The sequence below is a fragment of the Rhea americana genome, unplaced genomic scaffold (genome assembly GCF_003343005.1).
Source record: "Rhea americana isolate MKP2758 unplaced genomic scaffold, rheAme1 scaffold_15, whole genome shotgun sequence".
Classification (NCBI taxonomy): domain Eukaryota; kingdom Metazoa; phylum Chordata; class Aves; order Rheiformes; family Rheidae; genus Rhea; species Rhea americana.
Window position 1 is genome coordinate 1,472,820 of NW_028185594.1, and position 27,618 is coordinate 1,500,437.

At 40.5% G+C, this 27,618-nt stretch overlaps 1 protein-coding gene across 1 annotated transcript in view; it reads left to right on the forward strand.

Moving 5' to 3' along the window:
- ERBB4 (erb-b2 receptor tyrosine kinase 4) overlaps positions 1 to 27,618 on the forward strand; it is a 300,889-nt gene that overhangs the window by 115,989 nt on the left and 157,282 nt on the right. The window contains exons 6-12 of the mRNA XM_085299544.1: positions 6,091 to 6,209; positions 10,049 to 10,190; positions 11,684 to 11,797; positions 13,016 to 13,142; positions 17,519 to 17,592; positions 19,163 to 19,253; positions 20,807 to 21,006. Of these exons, the coding sequence (XP_085155670.1) occupies positions 6,091 to 6,209; positions 10,049 to 10,190; positions 11,684 to 11,797; positions 13,016 to 13,142; positions 17,519 to 17,592; positions 19,163 to 19,253; positions 20,807 to 21,006 (867 nt within the window). The remainder of the gene's footprint in view (positions 1 to 6,090; positions 6,210 to 10,048; positions 10,191 to 11,683; positions 11,798 to 13,015; positions 13,143 to 17,518; positions 17,593 to 19,162; positions 19,254 to 20,806; positions 21,007 to 27,618) is intronic.

The window sequence follows — 27,618 nt, forward strand, 5'->3', positions numbered from 1 at the left end:
ATTAAGGGGAAGAGAAGAGATAATTTCAGGGTACTATATTATACATTTAACAATCTGCTTTTGTTTTTTAATTAAAATATTAGTAAATATTAATATCAGACACTTAAGTTAGAGGGTATTCTTTGCTTCAGTATCAGGATGGGCTAAGTTGGAAATTGGTTTTTTTAAAAAAAAAAAAAAAAAAAAAGTTTTCCAAAGGGCATTTGGCATCTGCTGAATAGAATGTAAACCACTTTAAACACACAGGGACAAAACTTGTGGAAGTTACTACTCGAATTTTAAAAATCTATCCTTAGGTTGTTACTGCTTTTGTTGTTGATGTCTATTTTTTTTTCCTTCACACATGAAAAGAAATTGAAACTTTTATAAATTAAATACATCAGCTTATTAAAATAACAGATTCTGTACTTTGTCCTAAAGAAACATAACTGTAGGAAAAGAGAGCAATCTATATTAAAATATAGTTCCAACTAAGGCAATGCAAAGAAGGCAAAGAGGCTTTAAATCAAATCTGAAATATAAACAATCGGCAAACGTAAAATGCTGCATGTCTGTGTATTTGTGCAGGAGTTTGGCCTGAGCATAATTGTATTTATACAGTCTTTGTGCAGCTGATCTTGCTTAGAAAAAGAAGGTGCCGATGCAGTAAGTACCCAATTAGAGCAAAAAAAGGCAAGCAGGAGCCTAGTGGGAGAGATGGAAAGAGCTGAACCAGCAGCTTCGATCAATCAGGGCAACCCAGCATTTTTGCTTCAAGCCAGCATCTTTAATTAAAATCCTTGTATTTCACTAATAACTTTGCATGTTCATAAGACTTTTTCATTGATTTCAGTTACTTCCCATTTTTTCCCTCATAGATTTATAGCGCTCTGACATAATTAAAGAGTAAGGGAAACAATAAGAAAGACTGATTAATTGCGCACACACATGAAGCACCCCTTCCACCCTATACGCAACACAGTTTATTGCTCTCACAAGGAAATACTAGTAAAGGATTGACAACAGGCTTTCTGTATCCCCTCCCCCAGAGGAGGACCCCGGTGCGGTGGCACRTCTCGTCAGAAACGTCGCGTCTGCCGCTGTCCTTCGCAGTCCTGGCCTTGGCCGTGGCAATGCGGATCACACGCACTCCCACGTCCCATGAGCGGGCCTCAGGGCAGGTAGTTGTGCTGACCCTCAAAAATCTGATTTGAAACTTGAGACTTGAGTTCAGGTTAGTGAAGGCTCTCCTCCCCGCTATGTTGCTCTGCGTGAAGGAGAGCCAAGTATCCTGGCACTTCATGTGCTTTTAGTTGTCCCCTGCCCAAACTCCACCTGGACCTCGCAAACACGTCTGGGTTGCTGCAAAGACCAGCCGTCAACACTGTCCATGAGCTTGCCCTGTAAATAATAGCCACGTACATTAAAAGGAGGAGGAAGACCTCAGTGTTGCTCCGCTGTTCTCTCTCAGCTTGCCACAGGGCTGCCCTAGCTTGCTCCTGCCTGGTTCCTCCCCATCTATCCCTGCTCCCTTCCCAGCACTATCTTGAGCCATGTGTCTCTTGCAGGAGCCACCCAGCAGCCACAGTCCTTCCTATTCACCTTGGAGCTGCAGTGATCCTTGGCTGCTGCAGCCCCCAGGCAAAGTGATGTTCCCTGGGAGCACTTCCCTGCGTCCTCAGCTCAAGGCCCTGTCGCTCCTCGAGCCTTCCCTCCCCATCCATCCGTGAGGCTGTGCTGTGTACGGCTTTGCAAGCTATCTCACACTGCCATGCAGGCCTGGCTATTTTGATTGAAATACACTAACTCTAAACTAGCTTGGTAAATCATTTGTAGCTATGTCTTGCGCCCCCCTCTGTGTCTTTGCGATGAGGAGGAATCCTAGATGAGATGACTGAATATATAGTTTGATGTCTTGGGAGTTGAAGCAAATATTCATCTTTACGTATCACCTTTTTTGGATAAGTCTTGATTCATAGCTATACACATTGATTGCGTTTGGAGGAAGGTTATAAAACATGAACTGCCATCGTTTGAAACCTGTGCAGCTATGCTTATTTTCTCTAGGGTTACCCCACGATAATGACAGCAGGAAGTTGAATTGTTGAATTACGTTTACTGGAATCAGATTGTTTCAGGACTTCAAACAGTAGATATTACTGCCTTTTATTKGTTTTGCTTCTGGGAAACCCCTTTGCTGCCAACTGTCTGGAATATGATCCTTAAAAATATTCAGACCTAAGCTTTTTTTCTGGTTTTGTGTAAAGTGCCGCTGAAGGTATCTGACAGCTCCTCTTCAGAGCTGGACCTTCAATAGCWGTTATGATGCAAATACAGCATGCAGCGAACCAGCAGCTAAATGAGGTATGCTGTGGCCTTTTCCTAGAATGAAATGTTGGCATTTCTGTTGGCATTGTTTGTTTTCCCTAGTAAAATAAACAATTAGGGAAGAACAGCGACAGACTCTTGCTGTAATTGTAAATTTTGCAGACCACTTTAACTTTTGAGTCTTGGGGAAAAGTCAAAATGTTTTCTTTTCTGAGTAACATGGTAGAGGCCCTCATTAAACAGGTGCCTAACCACAAGCAGAGCATGCACTTACTCTAGGCACTGTATTTAAGTAGTGCGCTGAAAAGAGGGTGATAATTCTCCAGATCAGTCGCTGCACTGGGGATGTTCTGCTTTCTTTTGAAGGAAACATATGCTGGAATAAATTGTTGTAGTCTCTTAATAATGTAAGGAATTTGGGGAAAAATGGTATCTGTAACACTATATATGACACAAGCCCTAGAGTGAGGCTTTAGAAGAGGGTGAATAATTTAGGAGATTTTGTCCTAATAGTGTGAAAACTGCTGAAAAGATGTCAGTAAATTGCTTAAATCCATTGCTGTTGTCGGAGCTCGTTTCCTACGGCTCTTTAAACCACTCAGCCTAGGGAAGCACTATTATCTGCAGCTCGGCCTGAAAGAAATGTGTAATCCTAAAATACATAGATCATGGCTTTGACTGTGCCTCCTCCTTTACCGACTGCTCCAGGGGAGTGGTTAACGTGGCTTGCGGGTCACGGATGCCGGGCACGGCAAGGGCAGGTCTCTTGGTTCCTTCCATCCGAATAGAGGATTTGGCTTTCTCTGCCTTGCTTTGGGGGGAGACAGTGGTGGAGGAGTCTTTGCAGCCGGTAGCGTGGCACTGGCAGCCGGGCCTTGGCCTCTTTGCCCGTTCAGAAGTCTTCTCCGGCCGTCTGCCGGGAAAGCATCTGCCCAGGGAAGCAAGGTTCAAGCATCATCAGGGTGGACGTCTTGATTACCCATGTTCAGCGGGGCTCGTGGTCCTCAGAGGAGGGACTGCAGGAGAGAGGGAAAGCCCTGAAAGGCTGCCAGAGGCAGAAGTGAGCGACCAAAGGATCRACCGCTTTGTGTGATGCGCTGAGCGCTACCCTGGCTTCCTGAGGCTACGGGAAAGGGATGACTTTAATTTGCAACTCATTGTGTGCCTCATGCTAATTTTCCTCACAGAGTTGCTTCACACCCGAATTTTTCAGGTTGCGGGAGCATGGGCAAGGAATGCTTTTTGACAGCACCTTCCCAGTCCGCAGCCATGGCATGCGGTCACATCCTCCTTTCTTTTGAGTTGAAATAGCGTAAACTGTATTGACCTGAAGTCTGGCTTGTAGGCACTCAACCTCTACCATGAGCTGTGCCTTAAAAAGAAATTGCACTGCCAGTGTGCTGTAAGCTGCAGCTTTTGTTGGGACAGGGAGAAYGCTGCTGAGGGGACCCTGGCTACTGCCTATGCCCTGACATGGAACCTTCTAGAAGGCAGGGGAGGAGCTGGCAGCACTGAGCATGCTCAGTGGTGGTGGGGGGAGGGGCTGGCAGCACTGAGCATGTGCAGTGGGGAGGGGCTGGCAGCACTGAGCATGCTCAGTGAGGGCTGGCAGCACTGAGCATGCTCAGTGTGGGGGGGTTGCGGGCGTGGAGCATGCGCGGTGAGGGAGGGTCTGGGCATGGCGGCTTTTCGTGAGGCGAAGGGAAGATRGCGGGTAGCGGCTGCGGTTTGGCAGCAGGGCTGGGCACCAGTCCCTGGGGCAGGGAGGCGATCGTTTTTCAAACCTGCTTTTTGTCCACGGTGCGGCCGGCTCGGATGAGCTCTCTCCCGGGTCCTCCCTTGGCTGCCTTCTGCTGTGAGGGCTTGGGAGCCATTTTGACGCCTTGTGCGAAAAAAGTTTTTTCTGTCTCTGAGTTTGTGTCTGGTATCAGCAAGAGAGGATTAATCAAAACGTGCATTGCTTTATTCGTTAGGTTGTAAATAAGCAAACAGAAGCCATCATTTATATTTTTATTTCCTAAATAAGTATTGAGGATATTGAGAGGCTTTGGCATTACTTGAAGTTTTTCCAGTAAGCAGTGGAGGGAATTCGTATTGGAAAATGTTTATAAAAGGAGCCAACGATATGTTAAATAGTGGAACAGAGCAGAAAGTTGGAAGGGTTTTTGCATTCTCTGACCCCTTGAAAAGTGTTTTCCATAGAGAAGCAGTGAAACGCTTTGAACAAAATAATTGGTAAAGGTTAATTATAGATGTGTGACATCCCTGCTGCTTGTCAAAATACAGCTGACAGTACAACTTACTGACATGCTGTAAGTAGTGGTCTGTATAGCATGGAAAGTACTAATTTCTCTTCCCTGACGATAAAAAGCATAAGCTATAGCCTGCACCTAGACTATTCAGTGCTTCTATTTCAACTGGAATCACCACCTGCAAATTGCTGTGGATGAAGAGGCCAGCTTTCTGCTCAGAGGTTGTCAATTTTTATACTTTATCTTCATAAAGTGTGCTGGGATTCTTCCTTGCAGGTGCTTGTACAGAGTAGTTGTATGAGTTTGTAGAAAAGTCAAGTCATTGTAGATATATACGTACATACATATATAGGTATATTTTATATATACATAATTATTTTAAAATTGTATGTACAAAAATGGCCAAATCCTCAATGAACTTCTCCAGCATATTACTGAACACTTCAACCAGTTGCAACTAGTTCAATGTAACTGTTTCCTTTGAAATATATTCAATATAAACGCTATATATAAATATAATAGAATATGTTCAGTATAAGTATTTCCTTTTAAAAGGTCTCTGAGTGCTCACTTAGAAAAGGATGGCCAGGACCTAGGGAATGAGAAACAGCACCTAGGTCAAAGTGTGAACCTGATCACAAGGCTGTGGGCTACCGATTCATCCATCACCAGTTTAATTGGGCCAGACCTACGGGGCTAGCAAAATTTTTGTTGCTCTGTGATACGAAAGTCATTGCGCTGAGCTGTAGCTCCCTGTAGTCATTCAGGAAAGATTTGTTCTTCTGTTGATGCAACTCTTAGTGCCACACTACCTAATGTCTAAAAGAAATGGTAATACTGAAGTGCTGGGTGAGGGGAGAAAGAGACTCCCCTTGTTGACTGTCCTCTGTCTAAGACTAAGCACTGAGGTGCAGCAGCGTGGTGCTGCTTTAATCGCTGTGCTTGCCATTTGGTAGAATATAGTCGTTTCCCTAGGAATAGAGGCTGGATTGTGTTATTTAGAAAAGGATGCATGGTGTTTCGGAATGTGTTCCAAACCGCAGATTGTATTCTGTTCTGTTACTACCTTGCCTGTTTGTCACATTGATTGCCACTGAGAGCAGCATTTGGCTCTGAGACTGCTGGCCTCACTCTGAATTTCTGCATGCTTTGTGCTCAGAGTTGCAGTTCTTCAGGGGGAGGGGGAAATCACATGGAACTGGCAGGCTGTTCAGTTACTTTGTGTTTTTCTCTGATATCCTTCTGTTAGCTGTTTCTAGAACTTTAATAATATGAAATTTGGTGTTCTGCCTGATGCTCCAAAGGTAAGAGCAAACACCTTAATTCTTCCCTCGTAGTCCCCTAGCAGTGTTCCTGCAGGAGGTATTACAGAGGATGAGGGTGACCAGTACCACAGAAACAATTACCTTAAAACTTGTCCTTTTTTGTCAATGCTGCTGTTTTGCTTTATTGTTTTCATTAGTGTGCAGTTGAAGAGCTCTCTCTCTTTAGTTCTGATTCTGACACGCTGATTTTTCCTGCCTCCTCCTAGTAACGAAGACAGTGTGCGCAGAGCAGTGTGATGGACGGTGCTACGGGCCCTACGTCAGTGACTGCTGYCACCGGGAGTGTGCTGGAGGCTGTTCTGGACCTAAAGACACTGATTGCTTTGTATGTGTGAGAGTTCTCATTTTTCTTGTTCCCAGCAGTTACAGTGCAGATTCTTGTGCTTTAATCCATGAAATTCACYGCTTTTAACATTTTATGTATACACTCCCAGATTTTGACTGCAAATGTTATCATTCGGTAGTTTTCACGTTACATAAACATTACTTACCTATTTAGTACTCCCCATTAACAGATTTGTGAGATTTGTAAATGCAGATTGGGAACCATTAATATGCTCCTCTCTGATTTTTATCTTTTGCTTTCTAAAATTAGTTTTTAGAGGTGATAGGGAATTTTTAGAAGTATTTATCATTGCATTTGAACATGACTTTACTATTGCTCTGTGTGCTTTCTATTTGAAAGTCAAGAATACAATTTAGCTTCTCTGTGAAAGGTGTTCCTATTGCTGCCAGGCTTGATTTAAACTCACCTTTTCTGCTGTTCCTGCTTCTCAGTGGAGATGGAAGGAAAGTAGTTTCCAATAAACTCTACCTCAAATACATGATACTTGTGTTTAAGGTGAAGAAAGAGAAAAAGAAAGGGGTGACTTTTTACTGAAAAATAGACCATCTAAACATAGATATTTCTAGCCAAATTCGTCTTGTTTGTGGTCTGTTAGTTGCAATAGAGCAAGCAGCCTCAGCCCCCGACGTCGGTTGCAAAAATGCATAGCTCCTCACACTGTGCTGTAGAGACAAATTTTGCTAACGTTTTCAGAGGAAGCAAACCTATACCTAAACAAGCCTAGAACAAGTATGCAGGCAGAGGGGAATTTTCAGAGGTGCCTGAGCCGTTGAAGAGAGACGGCTTTTAAAATCTGCCAGATAGGATGGAGAGGAGGGATCTTATGATATGGACAGTTGCAAATGTTTTGATATTATAGGCAAATGGTTCATAAGGAACTGGCAAAAATGAGTCTGTTCCTGACTGGACCTGAAACTTTCCTGCTGTTACATCATATTCGGTAGACGTTGTGCTTCAAATATACATTTTTAACTACTACTCTCTTGCTGCTGTGAGGTTTTTTTTTGTTGTTTTTTTTGTTTTTTTTTTAAGATACGAAATGCAGCGGTGGCCTGACTTGCTTGCTATCAGGTTTTACTAAAACTGATGTTTAATTGTGGCTGTATGAAAGTAGATATTCAATATGTATGTGATATGCCTGATCCAAAGCTTGCCAGAAGTTCTGTGTTGGTTTTGGACTAGGTATTTGAAAATAGCATTCTTGACTGTGGAATTCACAATCCAAATAGATGAAGCTAAGGGGAAAAATGCAGTTATTTTTCCCATGTGATGATTGAGGAGCAYGTTCAAAGTCAAGGTGTTGAACCCACATTTTCCGAGTCCGTGTTAGAAGGTTAAGAGCATGTTACTTAAAGTACAATTGCTGTAATACTGTAGCCTACAAGAAAACGAGTCCTATTTTCTGAATTGTGGCATTTATGGAAATGCGTATGCTAAAGCTCATGCTAGCATGTTTGTTCTGATCCAGTAGGGAAACATTCAGAACTCTACTCTCATTTACTTCTGGCCCTAAAGCAATGTTAAAAGAAATTCAGTAGGGGTGTGGCAATTTTCAGGACTAGTCATTACTTGCTACACACTGGGTAAGAAGTGCAACTCTTTAGGCTATAAAAAAAACTATGCTTATTTTTTTTCTGTAGCTGAGAGAGAGAACTTGATTTTCTCTTTTGAATGCTCCTGTGCTTTTGTTCACATTGTACCAGCATTTAGCAGCAAATGCTGGAAGTTTGCACATGTGAATGCAAATATGAATGCGTATGAAGTGTCGCAGTTGTAAAATAAAAGCTCCTGAGTCTTCTAGGTGGACTCTTCCTGGAAAATGCCATCTCTTTGATTGACGTGTCAGTGGTGTGCTTTATTTTGACTGTGCGTTTGCTGAACTATCATCAGAGGGGTGCCATGTACATGATAGAGTGCTTGCTAAGGCAACAGTAGATGTAGAAAATGTGTTGAGGAAACTAAATTAGTATTTATTAATAAGCAAAAGTATAGTTTATGATGCACTGAAAATCCTGTAGTGTATTATGGCAGCCTTTAATAATATCCTGTTGTAAATATGGTTTTAATACTTGTAGGTAAAATTCATCTATCCTCTTCCATATGCTGTCATAAAATCATTTGTGTATTCCCTTCTAAAAGCAAGAAAATAATCCTTTTCCAAYTTAACTGCAAGAAAACATGTCAAAACAAAGTTTTAGAGATGGTCTCATTTTGGATTCCAAACCAGTCTGCATCTAAAACTTGAAATGCAGAGCAGGGCCTGATCTGATGCCCAGTGAGACCGGAGAAACGACACCTCCCCCTGTTCAGAGTGGACTTCCCATTCAGTTCTTAATAAAGAAGTAACTGACTGTATTTACCTTGGTAAAATAAATCTGGAGCTGTGAGAAACTGCTAGTTTTTGTAGTACTCATTTTAAAGAACCAGAAAAAGCAGGATAAGTTTGGCTTACCTGCAAGCTCCTGAGGGTCATGGAAACTAGTCCTCCCTGTAATGTAGTGACTTCATCGTGGGACTCCCTGTTTGTCTCTTTCAGCAGCGGATTTATCCTTCCTTGGTTACATTATTACTCTCTCCTTTCTAAAATCTTCTGACATGACAACTAAGCTACTCTGGTCAGACTGCTCTGGTAGATTCATGATCTGAATGGAGATGAGATCTGTTGGTAAAAGCAGCAGAACAGAGAATTTCTTTTGCAATTTTACCGCAGCCCTACCAGGGTGATAGCGGAAGAGGACTTGTTGATATGCTTGCTAACCCTTTAACGATGCAGAGCCACCTGGCTATTTTTGAATCCTTGAAAAGGATCGAAGAGAGTCAACCCTAGACTGAAACTTTAAAAGCAACCTGGCATTTGGAAGAAGAGTTAAGGGGGGAGCAGAATCCAGTAGCAGTGGTTGCTTAAAATGCTAGAGGAATCCAGGCCAAGCTGCAGCTTTCATATTCATGTGAAATTTGATGCTGGGCATTTACTGGTTGTGAATTTTACTCCTGTATTTTTATAAATTGCGGTTATAACCATAGACACGATATGCGGCGATAAGGAATGTCGAAATCGGTGGGTTTTTTTCCTGTTACTAATTATCAACCTTGCATAGTCAATTATTTTCCCTGCATACCATTACGCTTTTTATCCACACACTTGCCTCTTCATTTGTCAGGGCCCTGTCCTCTGTCAGCTGCGGGTGGCTGAGCTTGAATGCTAAGTGATACAAAGTCCTATTTTCTCTTCCCAGTGTGTGAAGCAACTGACCTTGTTAAACGTGCCACTTAGGGAAATGACCCCCTCCTGTGCTAGCTCAAAAGAAGCTCTTATCCCCCTGGCTTTCTAATTGGGAATTTCAGTTTTCAGCTGGACTATGGACTCATGCTGTAAGAAATCAAAAGGTTGGACCTCTAAAGAACAAGTCATTAGCATTTGTTTAGACTGACTATGATAAATAGCTGTTCACTCTTGGCAGTTTTAGAATGCCCTATCGAGTTGTGAATTAGTTGATTGCTAGTGGTAACAATAGTTATGAAACAAATTACAGTTTTGTTACGTTTTTGTAGGAAGTGTGGTAACACAAAATGGTGTTTCAGATTAAGGGGTCTCTGTGAGCTCCCTTTAATGAACTGTATATTTGCCAAGGTCCTAGCAAGAAATCGGAGTAGCCAAAGCGAAGATCAGGAGACTGTGTATCCCATTCCTCATCGCTGATACTTCTGAACGCTGTTTCTGAACAATCAAGACTCTGCTTTAAACTAAGTAAATCTAAAAGCAGCTATATGATTTGAGCAATCTCTTTTTTTTTTTTTCCTCCTCCTTTGCTTTGCAGGCCTGCATGAATTTTAATGATAGCGGAGCATGTGTCACACAGTGCCCCCAGACGTTTGTGTACAATCCTACCACCTTCCAACTGGAGCATAATCACAACGCCAAGTACACCTATGGAGCTTTTTGCGTCAAAAAGTGCCCACGTAAGTGCTGTTAGCCGTGTCGCGCCACATATGCTTGCTGCCTGTAATAACTCGGTCATTTGTTAATTTAAAAGAATGACATTTGGAGGTGCCAACGCTTTCCAGGTGCCCTATACTAGAGTGGTGCTTTTTTAAAAAAAGGGAATTGGTTAGCTTTCTGTTTTGCATGACAGCCGCTTGTTACATTTATGCTTTGATCAGCACTTGCGACATTACAATGTTAAACTCGTTAAGATAGTGCCAAAAGCTGTATTAAATAGTGGTGTTGTAAGAAGATAGAAATTCTGTTTCAGGAAAATAACAGTACTCAGTTGACACCAAATGCTTTTGTGATGCTGTTGCCCTTTCCTTAATTTGGAATAACAGTGGTTTGAAAGAAAGTTATCATAACCATTTTCTGAGCAGTTCTGAGGGAAAAGCATGCAGTGCTGACAGCAACGCAGTCTTAAAACTCCAGAGTAAAATTGGTGTAGCAAGGAAGGGGTGCCAGACTATTATCTTGGAAGATGATCAAGGATTTAAAAAAGAATAACCCATACATGCTCAAAACACATGCTTCTGAGATACTCGGCCAGAAGACAACACAAAAATGTTTTTAGAGGGTCCTCGTTGTCATAGCCTTTAATACTGTCCTGTCAGTTAGAATGCAAAATAAAGGAGACAGTATTCTTGTTCTCCCTTTAATTAGCAAGATTTACAGTGGTAGTGTGCATTAATTATTTCATACATAAATCGCATATGAAAAGAATGGGTAATTTATAACAAATAGAACCATAATTAAGCCCAAAGCAAAATCCAAATTTTAAATCTCTATGGAGAATTGACAACAGAATTAGACTGTGACTATCAAAGCTTATTTTTTCTCTAACAAAGGTGATTTTTGGGAGGGGGGTGATTTGGGGTTTCTCATTTTGTTTTTGTTGGGGTTTTTTGTGTTTTAAGCAAGATACATGGTATATCAATTCAGTTAAATATTGCATTACTTAAGGGATGTGATTTTTTTTTTTGCCCTAATTCTTCATTAAAGGGCATGTGAGTTTTTGGTTTTTTTAACTTTCCTGTCATTACTAAGCTTTCAATCAGGTAGGATCAGTCTAAATCCCCTCCAGCTATCGTTTTACAAGGCAAAAATGAAACAATTGTCRTCATCTCCTGCAGTGTTGTGTCCCAGAAGTGTTGTGTATGTGTTTGTGAAAGAGTAGAGCATCGTGGTTTATTTCTCTCCTATTTCTATAGCTGTTGTTACCTCTAATATCTTTGATAATAAAACCCACCTGTGCTGGAGAGAGTATGGGAGACTGACAGCTCATGGATTGTCATAGATCAAAAGACATGCCTGATTTTCCTGCATAGATGTTTTTGAAAACACTGAACCTGAAATGTTAATATGGAAGTGCTGAAGCAAGTAATATGTTCTGGCATGGAAGCCAAAAACACGTGTCCCAGTATTACTCAATCCAAYTCATTTTCTGTCAATACTTCCTTTTCTTCAGACAACTTTGTGGTAGACTCGAGCTCTTGTGTACGTGCATGTCCGAGCTCCAAGATGGAGGTTGAAGAAAATGGCATAAAGATGTGCAAGCCCTGCACTGACATTTGTCCTAAAGGTAGGCAGTGATTTCGTAGAGCCTTTCTTGAAAGTAGTTTATGCTCTGAATGTCTTAGACGAAGTGTGTGTGTTTTTTTGTTGTTTTTTTTTTTTTTTTTTCCTAATGGTGCTTGTGAGAAGACTGAAATACATAGAGTACTTTGTCCCAAGTGATCTTACGGAGACTTTTTCCTCCGGTTTGAAGGTCTTGGAAGCAAAGGGCTGATGGTTTTTCCCTTGTGGGCTTATGCCATTTTTGAGTCCTAATGTAAGCCATGTCTGGAAAGGAATTCACAGTGGAACTGCTTAAAACATAGAAAATCCAGAGTCACTCTATATGACTGACTCAGACACTTCTGCCAAGGCTGGATAGTGACTTAACTCTGTGTGAACACAGTGTCCAGCTCTTCAGTCTCGTTGTGGTAAAGAACTTTATCGCAGATACATGGCGTTGCATGTATTAAAGTATGCACCTCATGGTCCTGTCAAGCTCTTACCCTTACCCAAAGGGAAGGAGGAAAGTTACCACTTGTATGTGAAGGGTTCAGGTGTGCTGCAGATAGTTGCCATTAAATGAGTCCAGTTAGCAAGACAGAAATGCTGTCTGATGGAAGGTGGGAAGATTTTGTTCAGGGATGCATCGCGTTTCCCAGAGGGTACAACTTCTGAGTTACAAGGCCACACAGGAAAGTTTGTTAACAGGATTTCTTCTCTAGGTCGCACTGATTTATCTAATGAGATGATGAGAGAGGATTTGTTTTTCCTTTCTGAAGGACGTTATGGCATGTGAATAGTCAAATTCACAGGTCCACCTGGGCAAAGGTGGCCTATTGAGCTAGCAACATTAGGACCCCTTAGTTTCTACGATGAACTGTGCACAAAGATATGATGCGGCTGTCCTAGTCTGAGCTCAGTCATCGAGCATTTGTCTGTAGCTGACTTAAGTGGGAGTTTGTGGGGTTCATAAATGTGTTTGGATCAGTGTGAAACACCTTAACCTGTTCGCCAGGATACCTTTCTTTGGCAGGTACACAGCGCACGAGCATGTTGTTTGCTTCAAAAATTTGCACGTACTTATTTGAGAATATCGGTAAGGAGTGCCTTTTTAACACATTGCTGTTGCGTTATCTCTGGAAGAAATGGAGTGGAAGAAATGGAGTGGTATCTAGAGAGCCAACATGTTCTGACTCAGTAATTGTTTTTCCTAGTTCTTTACATAAACTCCTTGTTTTGGCAGCGTGTGATGGCATTGGAACAGGGAGTTTAGTGTCAGCTCAGACGGTGGATTCCAGCAACATTGACAAGTTCATAAACTGTACCAAGATCAACGGCAACCTTATCTTTCTTGTTACTGGGATTCATGGGTAAGTGACAAAATTTTAAGATGCTATGTCATGGTGCCAGCTGAAACCGATTACGTCCACCTCTTAATTATGGCTGCTGGCTTGTTTCACTGTATAGCAGATCCAGGATAAACTAGTTTTTTGCCTTCTGTTGTGAAGGAATACTGTTAACCTGATTCTTATAATTCATTTTCCATGAAAATAAATTAAAAAAGACAAGGTAGAGCGTACTGGAAACAGAAAAGACAGCTGGGATTTGTGGTTACTTTGAGATCTTTGGTACTAGGTTACAATAGTGGCTGTTCAGAAAAGAGAAGGGAGAAAAGAAAGCTACCTTCCGTTAGTTTGTTTTAAATTTTGTATGGCCAGTGACATAGAAAGTGGAGGGTGTACCTTATCTGGCGTGAATTGTCATAGTCTAAGGAAAGGTCACTGCATATGAATGCAGAAAAGCTGCCCTCTCTTATTTGAACCTAACAATACACGGTCAGTTTTGAAGTATGTGTACAAATTTCAATTGCAAAGATCTGTAAAACTTGGTGGTATATTGCAGTATATTGATATATATGCAGTATATTGATTTAAAAATGCCGGTGTATTGAATAAATCTTAATTGTGGTTGAAGATGTGCAGAAACAGAACCAATATTTGAAAGTCTCACCAATTTCTCTTTTTGAAGGAGGATATGTCAGCCAGATAACTAGTGTCTTACTACTTATATTTTAGAGCATGATGTGTTTGCTTTTATAGCAAAAGCGAACACCTGGTGTAACACCACAAGAATGGGATATGTCCAGGGAAACAGATGTGTTCTGTTTCGATGATCAGATGAGGCCCAGTGCAGCTGGCTACTTTCTTGTGTTGTTGCTTTTCTGTCCTTAGGAGAACATAAATATGATTACATCTTCCTACTACTTCAGCCTTTATGTAATTAGCCACAATGAATTGCATGTTATGGTTTGAGATATTTTGGGACCCATTAAAATACGCAAAATCTTAAAGATCTTTTAAATGCATGAATAAGATGAAATCCTTGGATTTTAATGTTGATGTGGTACACTAACAGTGTGAAGTACTGAGTTCTACCACTGCACAGACTTCATATTTTAACATACTCTTTTAGACTTCTTGAAGCTTTTAACATTAGGTGCAACTGGCTGGCAACATTTAAGATCTTAGTACAGTTCTTTGACCACCTCCGTGCTTGCAGCATTGTGGCATAGCAAAAGCATGGTTAACTGGCCATCTGCAGATTGAGCTGAAATGGAATTCCACCATGGCTAATGTCAGCAGATGTTGCATTAGTCTTTCTGTAGATCCAGGTATATTTAGATGAAGAAGTGGTTGATGCTAGGCTGCGCAGCTCAAACTTAATAGTTGCGGTGGAAAGAACTGGCGTGTTTCTGCTGTTTGATACAGTGCTTGGTTGTAATACTTTCTTGCCTCCGTCTTGACTCAAACCAGGGAGAAGGCAATAGAAAAGCCCTTTCACTGGGGTCCTATGGCTCAGTGATTCTCCAAGGCCGGGAAGCGTGAGGTTTGCTGTGTAGCTGGTCCGCTTCTCTCTCAAGCGGGGAGTACAGTGTGAGCAGTTAATGTAGCATAGGGTAAAGCATAGGGAGGGAGAAGGGCTTTAGTTTGGGTGATTTAAGGAAGCGCCGCTTCTGACTTGTGGAAGCACTGGAGAAGGTCATGCAGGAGGTGGTGCTCAGSCCTTTGTACTTTCTAATCTGCTCAGATGACCACCCAGGAAGCTGACTGTAAATCTATTAAACCTCACGTTGCAGGAAGTATGTTAGTAAATGCAACACAAGTGGGCAGTCTATATGGATTAGTTAGTGCCTGAAGTGAAATGCAATTTTTAGTATTAAGCATTAGCTGCAAAAATTATGGTACACTAATTGCAAAGTTATGGCACAAGTTACATTAACAAATCTACAAAACTTAAGACTTAGCAAAACCAATGTTGAATAAAATCATATTCCTCTAAAAAGATCTAAAATACAGACTATAAAACAGAGTTAAAATATGTTGCCTCACTTATTAGAAGAGTATAAGCCTAGGACAGTTAAGCTGGAGCTATGTAACACTTAGTCTGTCATTCTTTATGAGGAAAATAACTCCAGCCAGTCTTTAAGTGAATGCAAAGTTCTGTAACCCTAAATTTTCCACAGCAATAGTTTATATTATTAAAAAGAGAAGGATATTTAAGAACTAATTAAAATAACTTAGTATTTCTGGAACAGCTTTTTATTTAAGATTGCTATTACATTTGCAGGAATTTTTAAAATAGCAGTAGTAACAGTAATACATGTTTATGCTTGCGCTTTTAATTAACTTTTGGCATGAATTCATTCAGTCAGAGTGAGTAGTAGCTTTTAAAAATACAAATTGTCAACATTTCAGATACTAGAGTTTTACAGTCTCGTGGTCTATGGGGAACTGAAAATTGTTTTATATTGGCAGAGAGTAACTTCAGTGAAAGATGCTAAGAGGGTGGATTTTTTTGTTTTGGACTGGTAGCTGCAATTGCAATTGGTCCTGCAATATACCATGCTGTCCTTGCTTACTTTTCCTGAATACTTGAACCTCARGCCTCCATTTATTCCTGATAGTATATATACAAAGCATATATGCAATTGTGAACTTTTACAGGCATAATTATTTGTAATAGTTCATACACAAAGTATATAATTATGAATGGTTTCTATACACTTTTGCTCGTATCAATTGCTAAAATATTACAGAGCCATAGCAAAACTGCAGAAGTCAGTGTGTGTCTTCCCATGTACAGATTTGGTTACAGGTATGGGATAAGATTCATACAGCCTAAATTTAGACATGGAGCTGAGGTATGTCTATGAGGAGTAGAGTAATATTCTGCAGCCGGTGATGGTTACCTTCAGAGCATGACTCGGGTGGTAGGCGTCAGGTCTAGCCCTCAGGATACGTCCCTCTCTGTGCTAATGATGGAGGGAGTCTAGAGTGATGAGGTTCCTTAGGGACTTTAATTAGTGTCCTGAAGTGAAGTGGGGTGAAGGTAGACCTAGGTTTAGGTGAGTCAGTAATAGTCATTCTTTTGAAGTAGTACTCTACTGAAGTGCATGGATGGAGTCATCTTCATTAAGTTACACACCTGCCGCCTGAGACAGAGACAAAGACAGACATTGACTGGAAAATGAGTAGACCTATGTAGCTTGGATGCTACTGTTCTGCTGAGAAATCTTGAAAAATCTGTCTCTGCTTATAAGAATGATGATAGATGACTGCATTATTCTGCAGTATGCTGATAAAACAGCCGTATCGGACGTGTTGGTTGGTTAAGGGGTTTAAATATATATTTTTATCTTCAAAGACTGCATAATCTTGGGATTTGAAGGTTAAATTCGGTGACCTCGTGTTTAGTACAGGCAAGGCTTTCCCATTTTTAATGGTTGATTTTCTGCATGTTCCAGTTCCAAACACAATACCTCTTGGAAAACAGAGGGGGAGAGATGGGCAGGCATGGCTCCACCTGTCCTAAGGTTGTTTTCTGCCCTCAGAACACCCATAAAAATACCGTATTGTGATGCTACAAAAGAACCTTTTTGGAGATTTTTAAAGGACTTTGTTTGCATTAGTCTTCTGATGGGCTTCTAATGGGCTTCTTGGAGTAGACAGAGAGTCATAGTATATTTGCTTATGGTGGACATTCTCCAGGAGAACGCTCTTTTACTCCTTTGAAATTTTTTAAAAATGTGTTTGCTAAATGATGGTACCCGCAATCAAGATCAGCTTCAGGTTGTTATAATGTAGCATGCCTAACTTAGATTTTAATGTTTGATGGAGGCATTTCAGTTCTCGCACGACAAACCTAAGAGGCTTGGCAAGGTCTGCGTTTTTTGATGGTCCCTGTTCAACACTTGATTAAAATTGCACCCTTCTAATTCACGTGTCAGGCACTGCTGGCATGCATTTAGTTTTGTTTTGCTTGTAACTTGCTTTTCATTTTAGTAGCAATTTGCCAGTCTTGGTTGTAAGGTATTGCAACTGAACCATTTAAGCTAGTCATGGAAAAAATTTTGAAATGRTATCTTTCCTTTAGGGATATCATCCATTGTTGTTCAGAATCCATTAATTTTCTGCAGGGATAAATACTTTCTAAAATATTAGCAGTTTGATCCTCAAAGATACTGAGCACCATCATTTCCCATGAAGATGACTTGGGAGAAGTTTGATACAGATTCTGCAGGATCAACAGTCTGAAGAAACTGGAAAGTCTGGGGCATGTGCTGCCTGACAGCAAAGTGGTGACCTCCTGAATACTGCTTCTCTGTGGTGYAGCTTTGTGAACCTGACCTTTTTGTTTGTTTGTTTGTTTTATTCAGAGCATCATGTTTTATTCTTTAACTTTTCAGGGACCCTTATCACACAATTGCTGCAATCAATCCAGAGAAATTAAATATCTTCCAAACAGTGAGAGAGATTACAGGTAATACACTTTTGATGCCATATAGTCTGAACTCTTTCTCATTCCGCCCTTGTAGCATATGTTTGTTGACTTTCCTTGAAGAAAAGGTGATGCTTTTTCATTTAAACTGACTGTGCTGGAAATTTGATAGAAGTTTAGTACTTAACAACTTCAGTGTCGATTTTTATTCACAAGTGTGTTGTCTTTGTTCTCGTGAATACAGAATGCCCATTACATCTGGGAKGTTTGTATACAAACATCAGAAAACTAGGACCCTCTTGCTAAGTGGGAGATAGGTCTTGGCTCCATGCCAGCAAAGTGGGGCAAGTGTTGCAAGGAGCAGCTAGTGAGGAAAATGATGCTGTAAAACCATTGTCTTCACTCGAAAGCATTTGAGAAAGCCCTCAGAAAAAAAATAAGCCATTCTGTTTTTGCAGCTACTTCTTCTGGTCTGACAGAAAACAAGCCAGTCTGTCTTTGCAGTTACTTCTGGTCTGAGAGCATCTGATGCGGCAAATTTAAAGAAAAGTATAATGTGTGAGGTGGTAACCCCCTCCCATCTTTTGTGATMTTTCAGCCGGGTCGTATAGCTAGAAGTCTGTACTTACGGATGGAGTTTGCCTCTTGTTTACTGTTGTTTCAGAATTTAGGGGGCAGGAGGGAAGATGCTAACAAGTTTTAGTTCTCGATTGCTGATTTTATACAGATAGGGAAGTACAGAAGAAGCAAGTGCTTGGCATTTGTAATGACTTCACTCCTACTTGCTTCACCTTTCAAAAGATATAATTGTCTGTCAACAACTAGAATGATTTCAGTGAGACGGTGGGATTATAGAAGTGAAAATTAATGCTGAGTCTCTCTAATTGATGTTGTAGATAATGTGGCACCTAGGTATCTGTAGCCACTGCCATTCTTTAAGCACATGCTCTAGTTGACAGTCTAAGCTCTAGTATTTAAGTGGAACTACCCATATGCTGATGGATGTGTTGCATTTAAGTCTTAAACAAAATCGTAGAGATCGGCACTCTGTAGAYGTCTGTGTAACACAGAATAAATAGTTCCAGTTACTACTTGTGCCTAAGATGGCTCTTCAGTGAAGAACTGTCCTTAGACACGTTCACAAATGTGAATGTGTCTCTCTGTTTAAAAGAAAATTCTGTTACCTTTTAATACCTCAGATTCTGAACTTCTGTCCCAGGTGTCTAGCACATCTTAAAACTCGTGTTCTAAATTCAGGCGAATCTTCATTCTGTCTTCTGCTCTTGTTCAGAAAAGGCTGGGAGGCGTTGTGAGATTTCAGCTTGGATATTTCAGATGTGCCTTAATTATGGATGTTGAGAGTGGTTTAGTGCTGAGGTTGTTGCTGTAACTGTGTTGGAATCCTCCTTTGCTTTCCTGGAGGAGACAGTGCTGAGCAGACTGATGAATTCAAAGACAGTACTCTGCAGCGTTCATTATCTGCTTGCTTCTTTTTCCCAAACAAGCAGAGTCTTTGGATTAAAGGCTAAGCCTGTCCTAGTACATGTCTTGATAAAACAGACTTTATGGCTGAAATGATGGACACTCGTGTGTCTGTTTCTCTCTCCTTCAGGATATTTGAACATACAGTCGTGGCCTGAGAATATGACAGATTTCAGAGTGTTTTCTAACTTGGTAACTATTGGCGGAAGAGCTCTGTATAGGTAAGGTCACTCTCTGTTCTGGGAATCATTTTGCAGCGTTACTAGTGTTCGAAGATTCTCCATTTAGTACTATAGAATACAGTGTCCTTTGAGAAAGGCATCATAAATTCATTCATTTTTGCTGTTACCAGGGATTTCGTTAATACTATTTTTGATCGTTCATCGCTTGTTTATAATAGCAGTAATTTCTGAATGTGGAGATTGGGGGAAAAAAATAAGTCAAAATGTCTTGGATCACTTTTGTAGCCATTAACTCATCCAGAAAAATACTTTTTATGGTAGTGTGCCAGGTGGTCATGATCTGTCCTCAATTTCAAAAACCTGTATGAATTTGAAATATGACTTAAAAAAGGGGGGGGGGGCGGGGAGATTAACCTAGTTATCCAGCAGGTTGTACTTCTTCACTGAAAAATTCTGATTTGAAGTGCAGGCTCATGTGCCCACGGAATGATGCTGTCTTAAACAGTAGAGATGCATACAAGGAAGATCGGAGATCCCTGAAGTACATTGCAGATGGAGCCTACATTAGCTCTGTATTTCCATTTTTACCAGCGATGTTTTGGTATGAAAGCTGATACAGATGAGTTGGTTTTGGAGAGAAGCAAATACAGTGAGAAGTAATGGGGTAGTGCCACAAGATAGTTATATGATATATACAGCAAGCCTTGGTTCCTAGCTGTGTAAATGTCATGGGATTCTGCTAACAGAATCATGGGATTCTGCTAACATCTTAAACAAGAGGCCAAGCAGATTATGAATAGCAGTGAAACCTTGAGATGAAATTACAGCCCAGGATTCTATTTGGAAACAACAATTTTTGTTCAGAACAGCTGGAAAACAGTTAAAATCATTTAATGTAACAGCTTAAAGGATGCCCAGAAACCAGGTATCGGCTTCACTGATTTTCAGTCATAAAATGCATGCGGTTATTTCCATGTTACACAGACAATCATTTATTATTTCTTTGATTAAGAAAGATAGCCACATATTAAAAGAGAAATGAATTGTAGAAAGTGGACTCAGAGTTTTCTTGAAAATAACGGTTTCTTCCTGTATTACTATAAATGGCATTAAATTGATGTCTGACAGAAGGCTTTAATATACTGGGTATGACTTCGCTTCTCCTTAGCTTATAAACCATCAGAGCATTAAGTCCATCTTTTAAAAAAGAAACRAAAACTTTCTGTATTTTCTTCAGTTTTCACAATGGTGCTTCATTTAAAGAAAAAGGTACAGTGGATGAAATGGAACTGCGTCTGACTTGGTAGTAGCTCTGACCCATTTGGCCTAGTATTGTGAGCATCACGGCTTGTAGTACCACACTTCTCACAAGGCTCATAATTTTCTAGGCAATAAAACAATGTGTGTTGGCTCATGTAATAGCTGTGTTGTCATTTTTATCACACCAAAATAAAAGCATTCTGACCAAATTTCAGTTTTGCAGAAAAGGTCATCTTGCCATTTGAAAATCATTCTAGTGGGAAATTCCCAACTAGCTGTAATAAATTCTGTCTTCTGGCAATAATTCCTGTTCTCTTTTGTTTTCATGACAGTGGCCTTTCTTTACTCATCCTAAAGCAGCAAGGCATTACCTCTTTGCAGTTTCAGTCCTTGAAGCAAATCAGCGCTGGCAACATCTACATAACCGACAACAGTAATTTGTGTTACTACCACACTGTCAACTGGACCAGCCTCTTCAGCACGCCTAGTCAGAAGACCGTGATTCATCGGAATAAAAAGGCTGAGAACTGCAGTAAGTACTACTCAGTGCATATCTTCTTGCTGTCATTGGCTTACTGGTGGAAAAAAATAACTACTGAGGAGATACAGTGCAGAGAGCAGGCCACAAGCCTAGCTGGCATCACTTGGCACAAGCTCCACGGGCATCAGCGGCGCTATGCTATCTGCAGAATCTGAGAATTTGGCTCGGTCTGCCTCTGGTCAGATTTGTAGGCAACTGAAGTATTTCAGAGTCGAAACAAATGGAAGGGAGAAGAGAGAGGGCACTGTTCTCTTACGTTAATTTGAGCCTCCCATTATTAGAAAACCAGTTTCACAAATACAAATTCTGAAGGCAGTGAATAGGCAGTGAATGTTATGTTCATGAAAGGCATTGATTTGACTGCTCTGAAAATTGGAACCCTCCCTTGTGGAATGATACTAGCATCTTCTGCTTTTTCTCTCCTGCTTCACTGAAGCAGCCCAGTCTTTTTTAGAAAGGTCAGTTTTGGAACTGTTCTTGATCACTGAGTTCCTCCTTTCTGTCCTTGACCTATCTGGTAAAGTTACCAACAGACGTTCAGTTGGGTCTGATTTTTTCTGGAAGGCTTATGTGGCGATACCTGAGGTAACATCACAGTATTAAAAAGCAAATGAATTGTATGAAGCTGATGAAGCAGTTCAGGTTTCGGTCTGATTTCAGGATAATTGCATTAATACAATCATATTGTGGCTGCAGTGTTGTTCCTTGTGAGCATCTGTTAGACTCCTAGCAAGAGGAGATTCATTATATTGCTGTATGTTTTAAATGATACCTCTTGGCTTTGTGCCTTGACCAGCCAGAAGTGTTTGCTCTGAGATTTTTTCAGGCTGTGGTCCCACTTTTAACTTAGTCTTTTAATTATTTTCCTCCTCTATTTGCAGGCCTGTTCTGCCTTGCTTTGAGAGAATTTGTGGCTGTGCTGTTAGGGTACCTTCCGATGTGGGGTGAATCTATACATGTCACCCCTGCTCCATTAGTTCTGTCATTTCTTGTGCCGTTTGAGAACTACATGAAGTTGAAAGTCCTGTTTTGCTAGGGATTTTAAAAATTTTTGTTTCCGTAGAATCATAGAATCGGTAAGGTAGGAAGGGACCTCCGGAGATCATTATTTTGGTGTTTTTCTTCATATAGGTGTTTTAAAAAAGGAAGAAGGTTAAAGAAAGGACTTCTGCTGTTGAAGTGGATAATGAAATTGTGATTGTGCCAGAGAGCGGGGAGGAAAAGGATTCCTTAACCTCCTGCTTACAAACTGCAGTATGCTTTATCCTTTAATGTGAAACATTCTCTTCTGTCAGACAGAAGGACATGTTGACCAGAGTTTTCCTTGGCAGGAGTTTTGGGGTATATTTGTAAAACGTGTCCTGGGCCTAGGCTGTAAAACTATGGATTAAGCCCTTAACGTTTGGTAGAATCTTTTGTGGGAAGCTAATACAGAAAGTAGAGAAGTGCGATGTTTCCTGCTACTCCTGTTACGAGGAAGTGCCCAGAGGTGTCCTCTGTGCTAAACAGGTTCACGCTTCCTGCTGTAATCCAGCCGAGAGGTAACAAAGCCTGAGCAAACGAAACTGAGTTGTTGCATATCAGGGTAGGATAGCTCTCCTAGTTATCCAGAGATGATCAAGCCCATGATGATGGCACCATCTGGGAGTGAAGTGTTGATGAAGAATCCAAGAGTAGTCCTGAATAATGATGAATAATTTAAGGAATACTTTAAGCAGTTACGGGACAGTCTCTCTCTGTTCTCAGCTCCTCCTTCATCTTGTTCTGGAGTAGCTCCAGAATAATCTATGAGCTTTGTRTTACCATCTTAATGGCTTTGATTGTGGTTTTTTTTTCATATCAAGGCCTTTGTTTGGCTTTGCATTATTCTGAAGGTGAATATTATTTGAACATTGAATAAAGCCAGCCTTGTGAGGGAAAACCATGCGTTTTCTGTCACTGTGTGCTCTTTAGGAACTTGGAGGAAAGCTCCTGACTTCCCGTGAATGGCTAGTGTCTACCTTCAGGCTTGCAAGACAGAGCATGTATCCATGGGCTCCTAGTTCCAGGATGCAGTCTGGTTTTTGCTACCCACCACAGAGAAAGCCTACTCTGAAAAAACGTAAATTATTTGGCAAATGGAGATGGTACGGAGAAAGGGAATCAAATCTGCCAAGGGATGGTGGAGTGTTTGTTGCTGTTCCCTGGTTGATTGAGTTGGAGTGGAACAGAGTCAAGTGTTGGGGGAAGTGTAGTTGTGTCCTAGCAGTCTAGTAACAGGTGATTTTATTTTTATTCTTTTTATTTTTATGACCGGAAGTATTAGCCCTTTGAGATTTAATGCAGAGGATTTTTTGGACAGAACAGAATGTGTCTGAAGAGCCAAAAAGTTCTGAGGATTGTGCAGGAATCTGCAGGGTTATGTTCTGAGGTCCCATTGGTCCCATCTTGCTGTGAGGCATAATGAACCTGTGAACTTTCTAGAGAGCACAGGATTCTTCTCTAGCGCATGAATATTCTTTGACTACCATACAAAAAACTGCTGGTTGGGGGAGAAACATCTTGTTCTTGGGGCCCTGTGCTATTTTCAAACAGCAGACTGGCTTTAAAGCAAGCTGATGATAATGTTTTATTTAAGGAAACAGCAACCAGCTCTCTTTCATCCCTAGAGATTTAGTATGAAAAAGAAAAAATTAGTAACAGGGTGTAACATAGTCCTCTTATTTCATAGAGCAGTAGCTCCATAGCTTCAGGCTCCATACAACTTACAGAAATGTGGTAGAGGGTGATGGAAAATGGCTCTGAGGTGAACTTTGTTCAATGCTTTTTCTCTCCGTGGAATAGCGTCTCATTAGTTTCCCTGTTTTTGAGCATTTGGGGATGTAGCGGAACACAGTAGTTCGGAAGATATTGCCCAACTGATTGTCAGACTTCTTTGTCAAATACCTCTTTACAGTGATGGCTAAAGTTTGGGTGCCTTGGAAGTAGCCGCGAGTACTGAAACATGGGATTCCTGAGCAAATCAAAACTCGGATTTATTGTCAAATCATTTGCTTGCATTTTAAGTGCCACTACATTTGCACATAAAGGGAAATTTTGAATTATTTGACATTTAACTGGTTGAATAGAGACTTTTTTTTCCCAAGATGAAAAATACTCTTAAAGATATTTTGAGAAATGTAACAGCATATAACAAATCAGTATAATGTAAATGGCTCCAAGGTGAATTTTATGCATGGAATTTGTTTTTACTTTGCGAGGAAAACAAATCTCATTCATTTCATTTCAACAGGTCACAATGTAAACTACAGTACCATGGAGCATATGGCCACTAATCTGTGCTTATTAAATGGACTGCATTTAATGAATATAAGCTGAGGCCCGAATTACTCTATCTGATCAGAGAACAGTGTCTTCCATAGCTAACTTCCTGAATCCTAAAGGGGACAGTGTTTTTCTCTCTCTGTGCATGTATATGTGAATGAATTTGGTGGTTTTGTGACCTGGGAGGCAATATCAGTTCCTAACAGCCATCCTGCTGCTTCAACTCCATCCATCAGTACCTCTCTAGTTAAACAGGTTCTGTTGCAGGTTAGATATCTAACTAAAATCACTTGGAGCAAGACAGAACTGCCCCTTAGAGCCAGCTGCAATCCTTCAGCATCTTTTGAAACAGCTGTGACTTAGAAGATAGGTCATTGCACTGAGATTTTGGGGAGTTTTCTCAGAGCCTTTGGCTGAATATGTACGATGTGAGGGCAAGCCACTAGGATTTGAATTCCTGCCTTCTGGTTTTCATGCCTGTTCTAGACCCTGATTCTGTAGATACTTGGGCATATGCCCGAGCCTCTGAATGACAAGTAAGACTCATCAGAATGGTGAAGGTGAATACATAAGTAAATATTGCAGAATCAGGATTTAACCTCTGTGGTTGCTATGTGTTTGCTTGGTAACTAGCAGAGTGTGAATTGTTAGCAAAAAGCATCCATTAAAGGCTTTTTTATTTGTTTATTTCTTATGAAGAAACAACTGTGGACTGTGTTAATTTTTAAAGCCACTCTGGTGTGTTAATTATTAATCCTTTGTACTTGTTGAGTCATTATCAGCTTGTTTTTGCTTTCCTCCTACATAGTGATTACTAATGGTTTAAAACAGGTTTCAGCAAACACGAAGCTCATGTGACAGCTTCTGAGATAGTCTAGTCGGCATCATATTTGAGTGACTTTAATGAAACATAGCGATAGATGATGATACTCTGTGAAGGTATCTGATGACAGCGTCTGGTATCTTTCCCATGCCATGTAATGCTCTGTTCAGCTGAGTCTCTAAGCTATTAAAGTCAGTGAGAAAATACTGGAAGTTGAGAGAGTAAAATATTTCAGGAGAAGTTCAGTCTATAGTAGTGTTTGCTATTTGGGGTAACTGACATAAATGTATTAATCAGTTGAGTTTGGCAGAACTCCGATTATTTCTGTGAAGAAAATAGTGAAGGCAACGGATCTCAGTCAGTGGAAAATGTAATAGAGTTGTCCAGGACGTAAAATGTGCTTTACATTCTTTACATTCCTGGTCTTCAGAATGATCTCATCTTGCTGTTTGTGCCACTTGAGAATCTTCGAAGTAGTCGCTGAATAGCGTAGGGTAAACTTCTGCTCTGTGTGTTCGCTTGTTTATAGAATGTTGCAAATATAGGAGGAGGGCTTTTTTTTTTTTTTTCCTGTTGTTACCTTAAGTTCATAAACCCTACAATTCCCTGTTGTGACTGTATTATTTTGCTCRTATTGTCTCATGCAGAGCCCAGGCGGATGGGTACCCAGGAGCGTGTTCTCTCGCTTCCCACTTTCCCCACGCACATTCAAGGATAGGAAGGTCAGCGTCCAGGCTTGAGGGAGCGGTGCCTCCAAGGCTGAGCACCGTGAAAAGGGTGGCAGTAAGTGACGGGCGAGAAGCTTGTGAGCACCACAGATCCTAAGAGTCCTCAGGACAGACTGGACTTGCAGGCGGGTTGCAAGAGAYGATTCAAAGATGAGTCAAGGCTTCAACAGCCGTTGTACTTGTAGCACAGCCTGACACATCTCCAAAGGTKGTTGAAGAGTTCAGGCAGCAAATGAGCATCTTCTGCCTCGTTAACCTAGTGGAAATTAATTGGAGAATACTCATCTAAATGTGGTGCRTGGAGCTCTCATCTAATGTAAACCTTAAATTCTCTAATACTGTAAACTGTAGTATTGCGTGCAATTTATGCATAAAACTTACTACATAATGAACATTATAAGCACAGAATGAATGACTATAAAGTTACTTCTTAGATTAGTTAGATTAGTTAGATTCCAAGTAAGTTAGATTTTTATCATTGCTCTCTGCTGAAGTGAACTCCTTTATTTTTTTTTTCCTTTAGTTTCCCCAGCGCAGGTATTTTTCATGGAACAATGACTCATGTTAAATATGAGTACACACTAAATTAGAAGAAATGCTCTTCTCTACAGATGTATTTAGATACACCTTTTGGCTTTAGAGACAACTGCAGTGTACAGTGAAACCTTTCTAGGCAAAGGTTGTTTAAATGTGATCGTTATGAATTGTATCAATTTAGCCACCAATTAACAGCTTGAATAAATGATTGCAGTCATTATCAGGCTTGATGTGAAGCTAATTGAAGTCTGCGGGAGCTTTTTATTRAGTTCAAGGAGCTTTGGATCAGGCCCATAAGTAAGTAGCCAAATAACAATAATAATTTTTTCTTTTTTTAGATAGCTAATTTTCTTGTGTTCCATCTAGTTTGTGGAAGCACATTGAGCCTTTCTGCTTCTAACCTGTGTGACCCCATTAATAGAGAATGAACACTCGTTCTGAAACTCTCAGTGAGGTCCTATCAAAAGCATTACTGTTCGTTGCTTCCACATACAGCCATGTGATACAGTAGAGCCTCAGAGCATTTTCAGTCCATGAAAATGCCAAATAACACATCTAAAAWTGAAATATTTCCTTATCGCCCCTTTAATTAAAGAGGAGGTTTGGTAAGTTGTCAAAAAAATGACTCCTTTCTTGCCAAGATTCGTTTACGAAAACATTTCTGTTTACTTATTACTAAGCAGAAAGAAATAGTGATTTTTAACTATTTTTTCATACACTACAGGCCCTATGTTGGCTAGATTTCAGTAGGGTAATCATGGTTTTCTTCACTGAAAAGCTCTCTAGTTTCATTTGCATAAGGCTCACTCAGTATACTTCCTGGATCTGTCTTGTAATAGTGATCCTTGCCATTTGCAGGAATATTTCAATGCAACGCTGTGTGTGTGTAAAGAAACTCTGATCCTAGAGTATCCTAACATTTGCTAACAGTAGAGAAAAGCAAATTACTAGTGATTAAAAACAAGGTTTCAAGTTAAAAAACAAGGTGAGTAAGCAAATAGTAAACTGCTGTTTGATCGCCAGCTTGTATAAAACAGAACTGACATTGTTCTTAGGATCAGAAATGAAAACAGACATCTGTWAAGCAAGGGGTTTTTGTTTTTAACTTGCAAAGCAAGTGCTGTGAGACAATTCTTGACTAGAAAAAGAAAACTATTTGTTTATAAAGTTTGTGTATTTTGGTAGGTATTTTTATTTGGCTTTTTTTTTGGG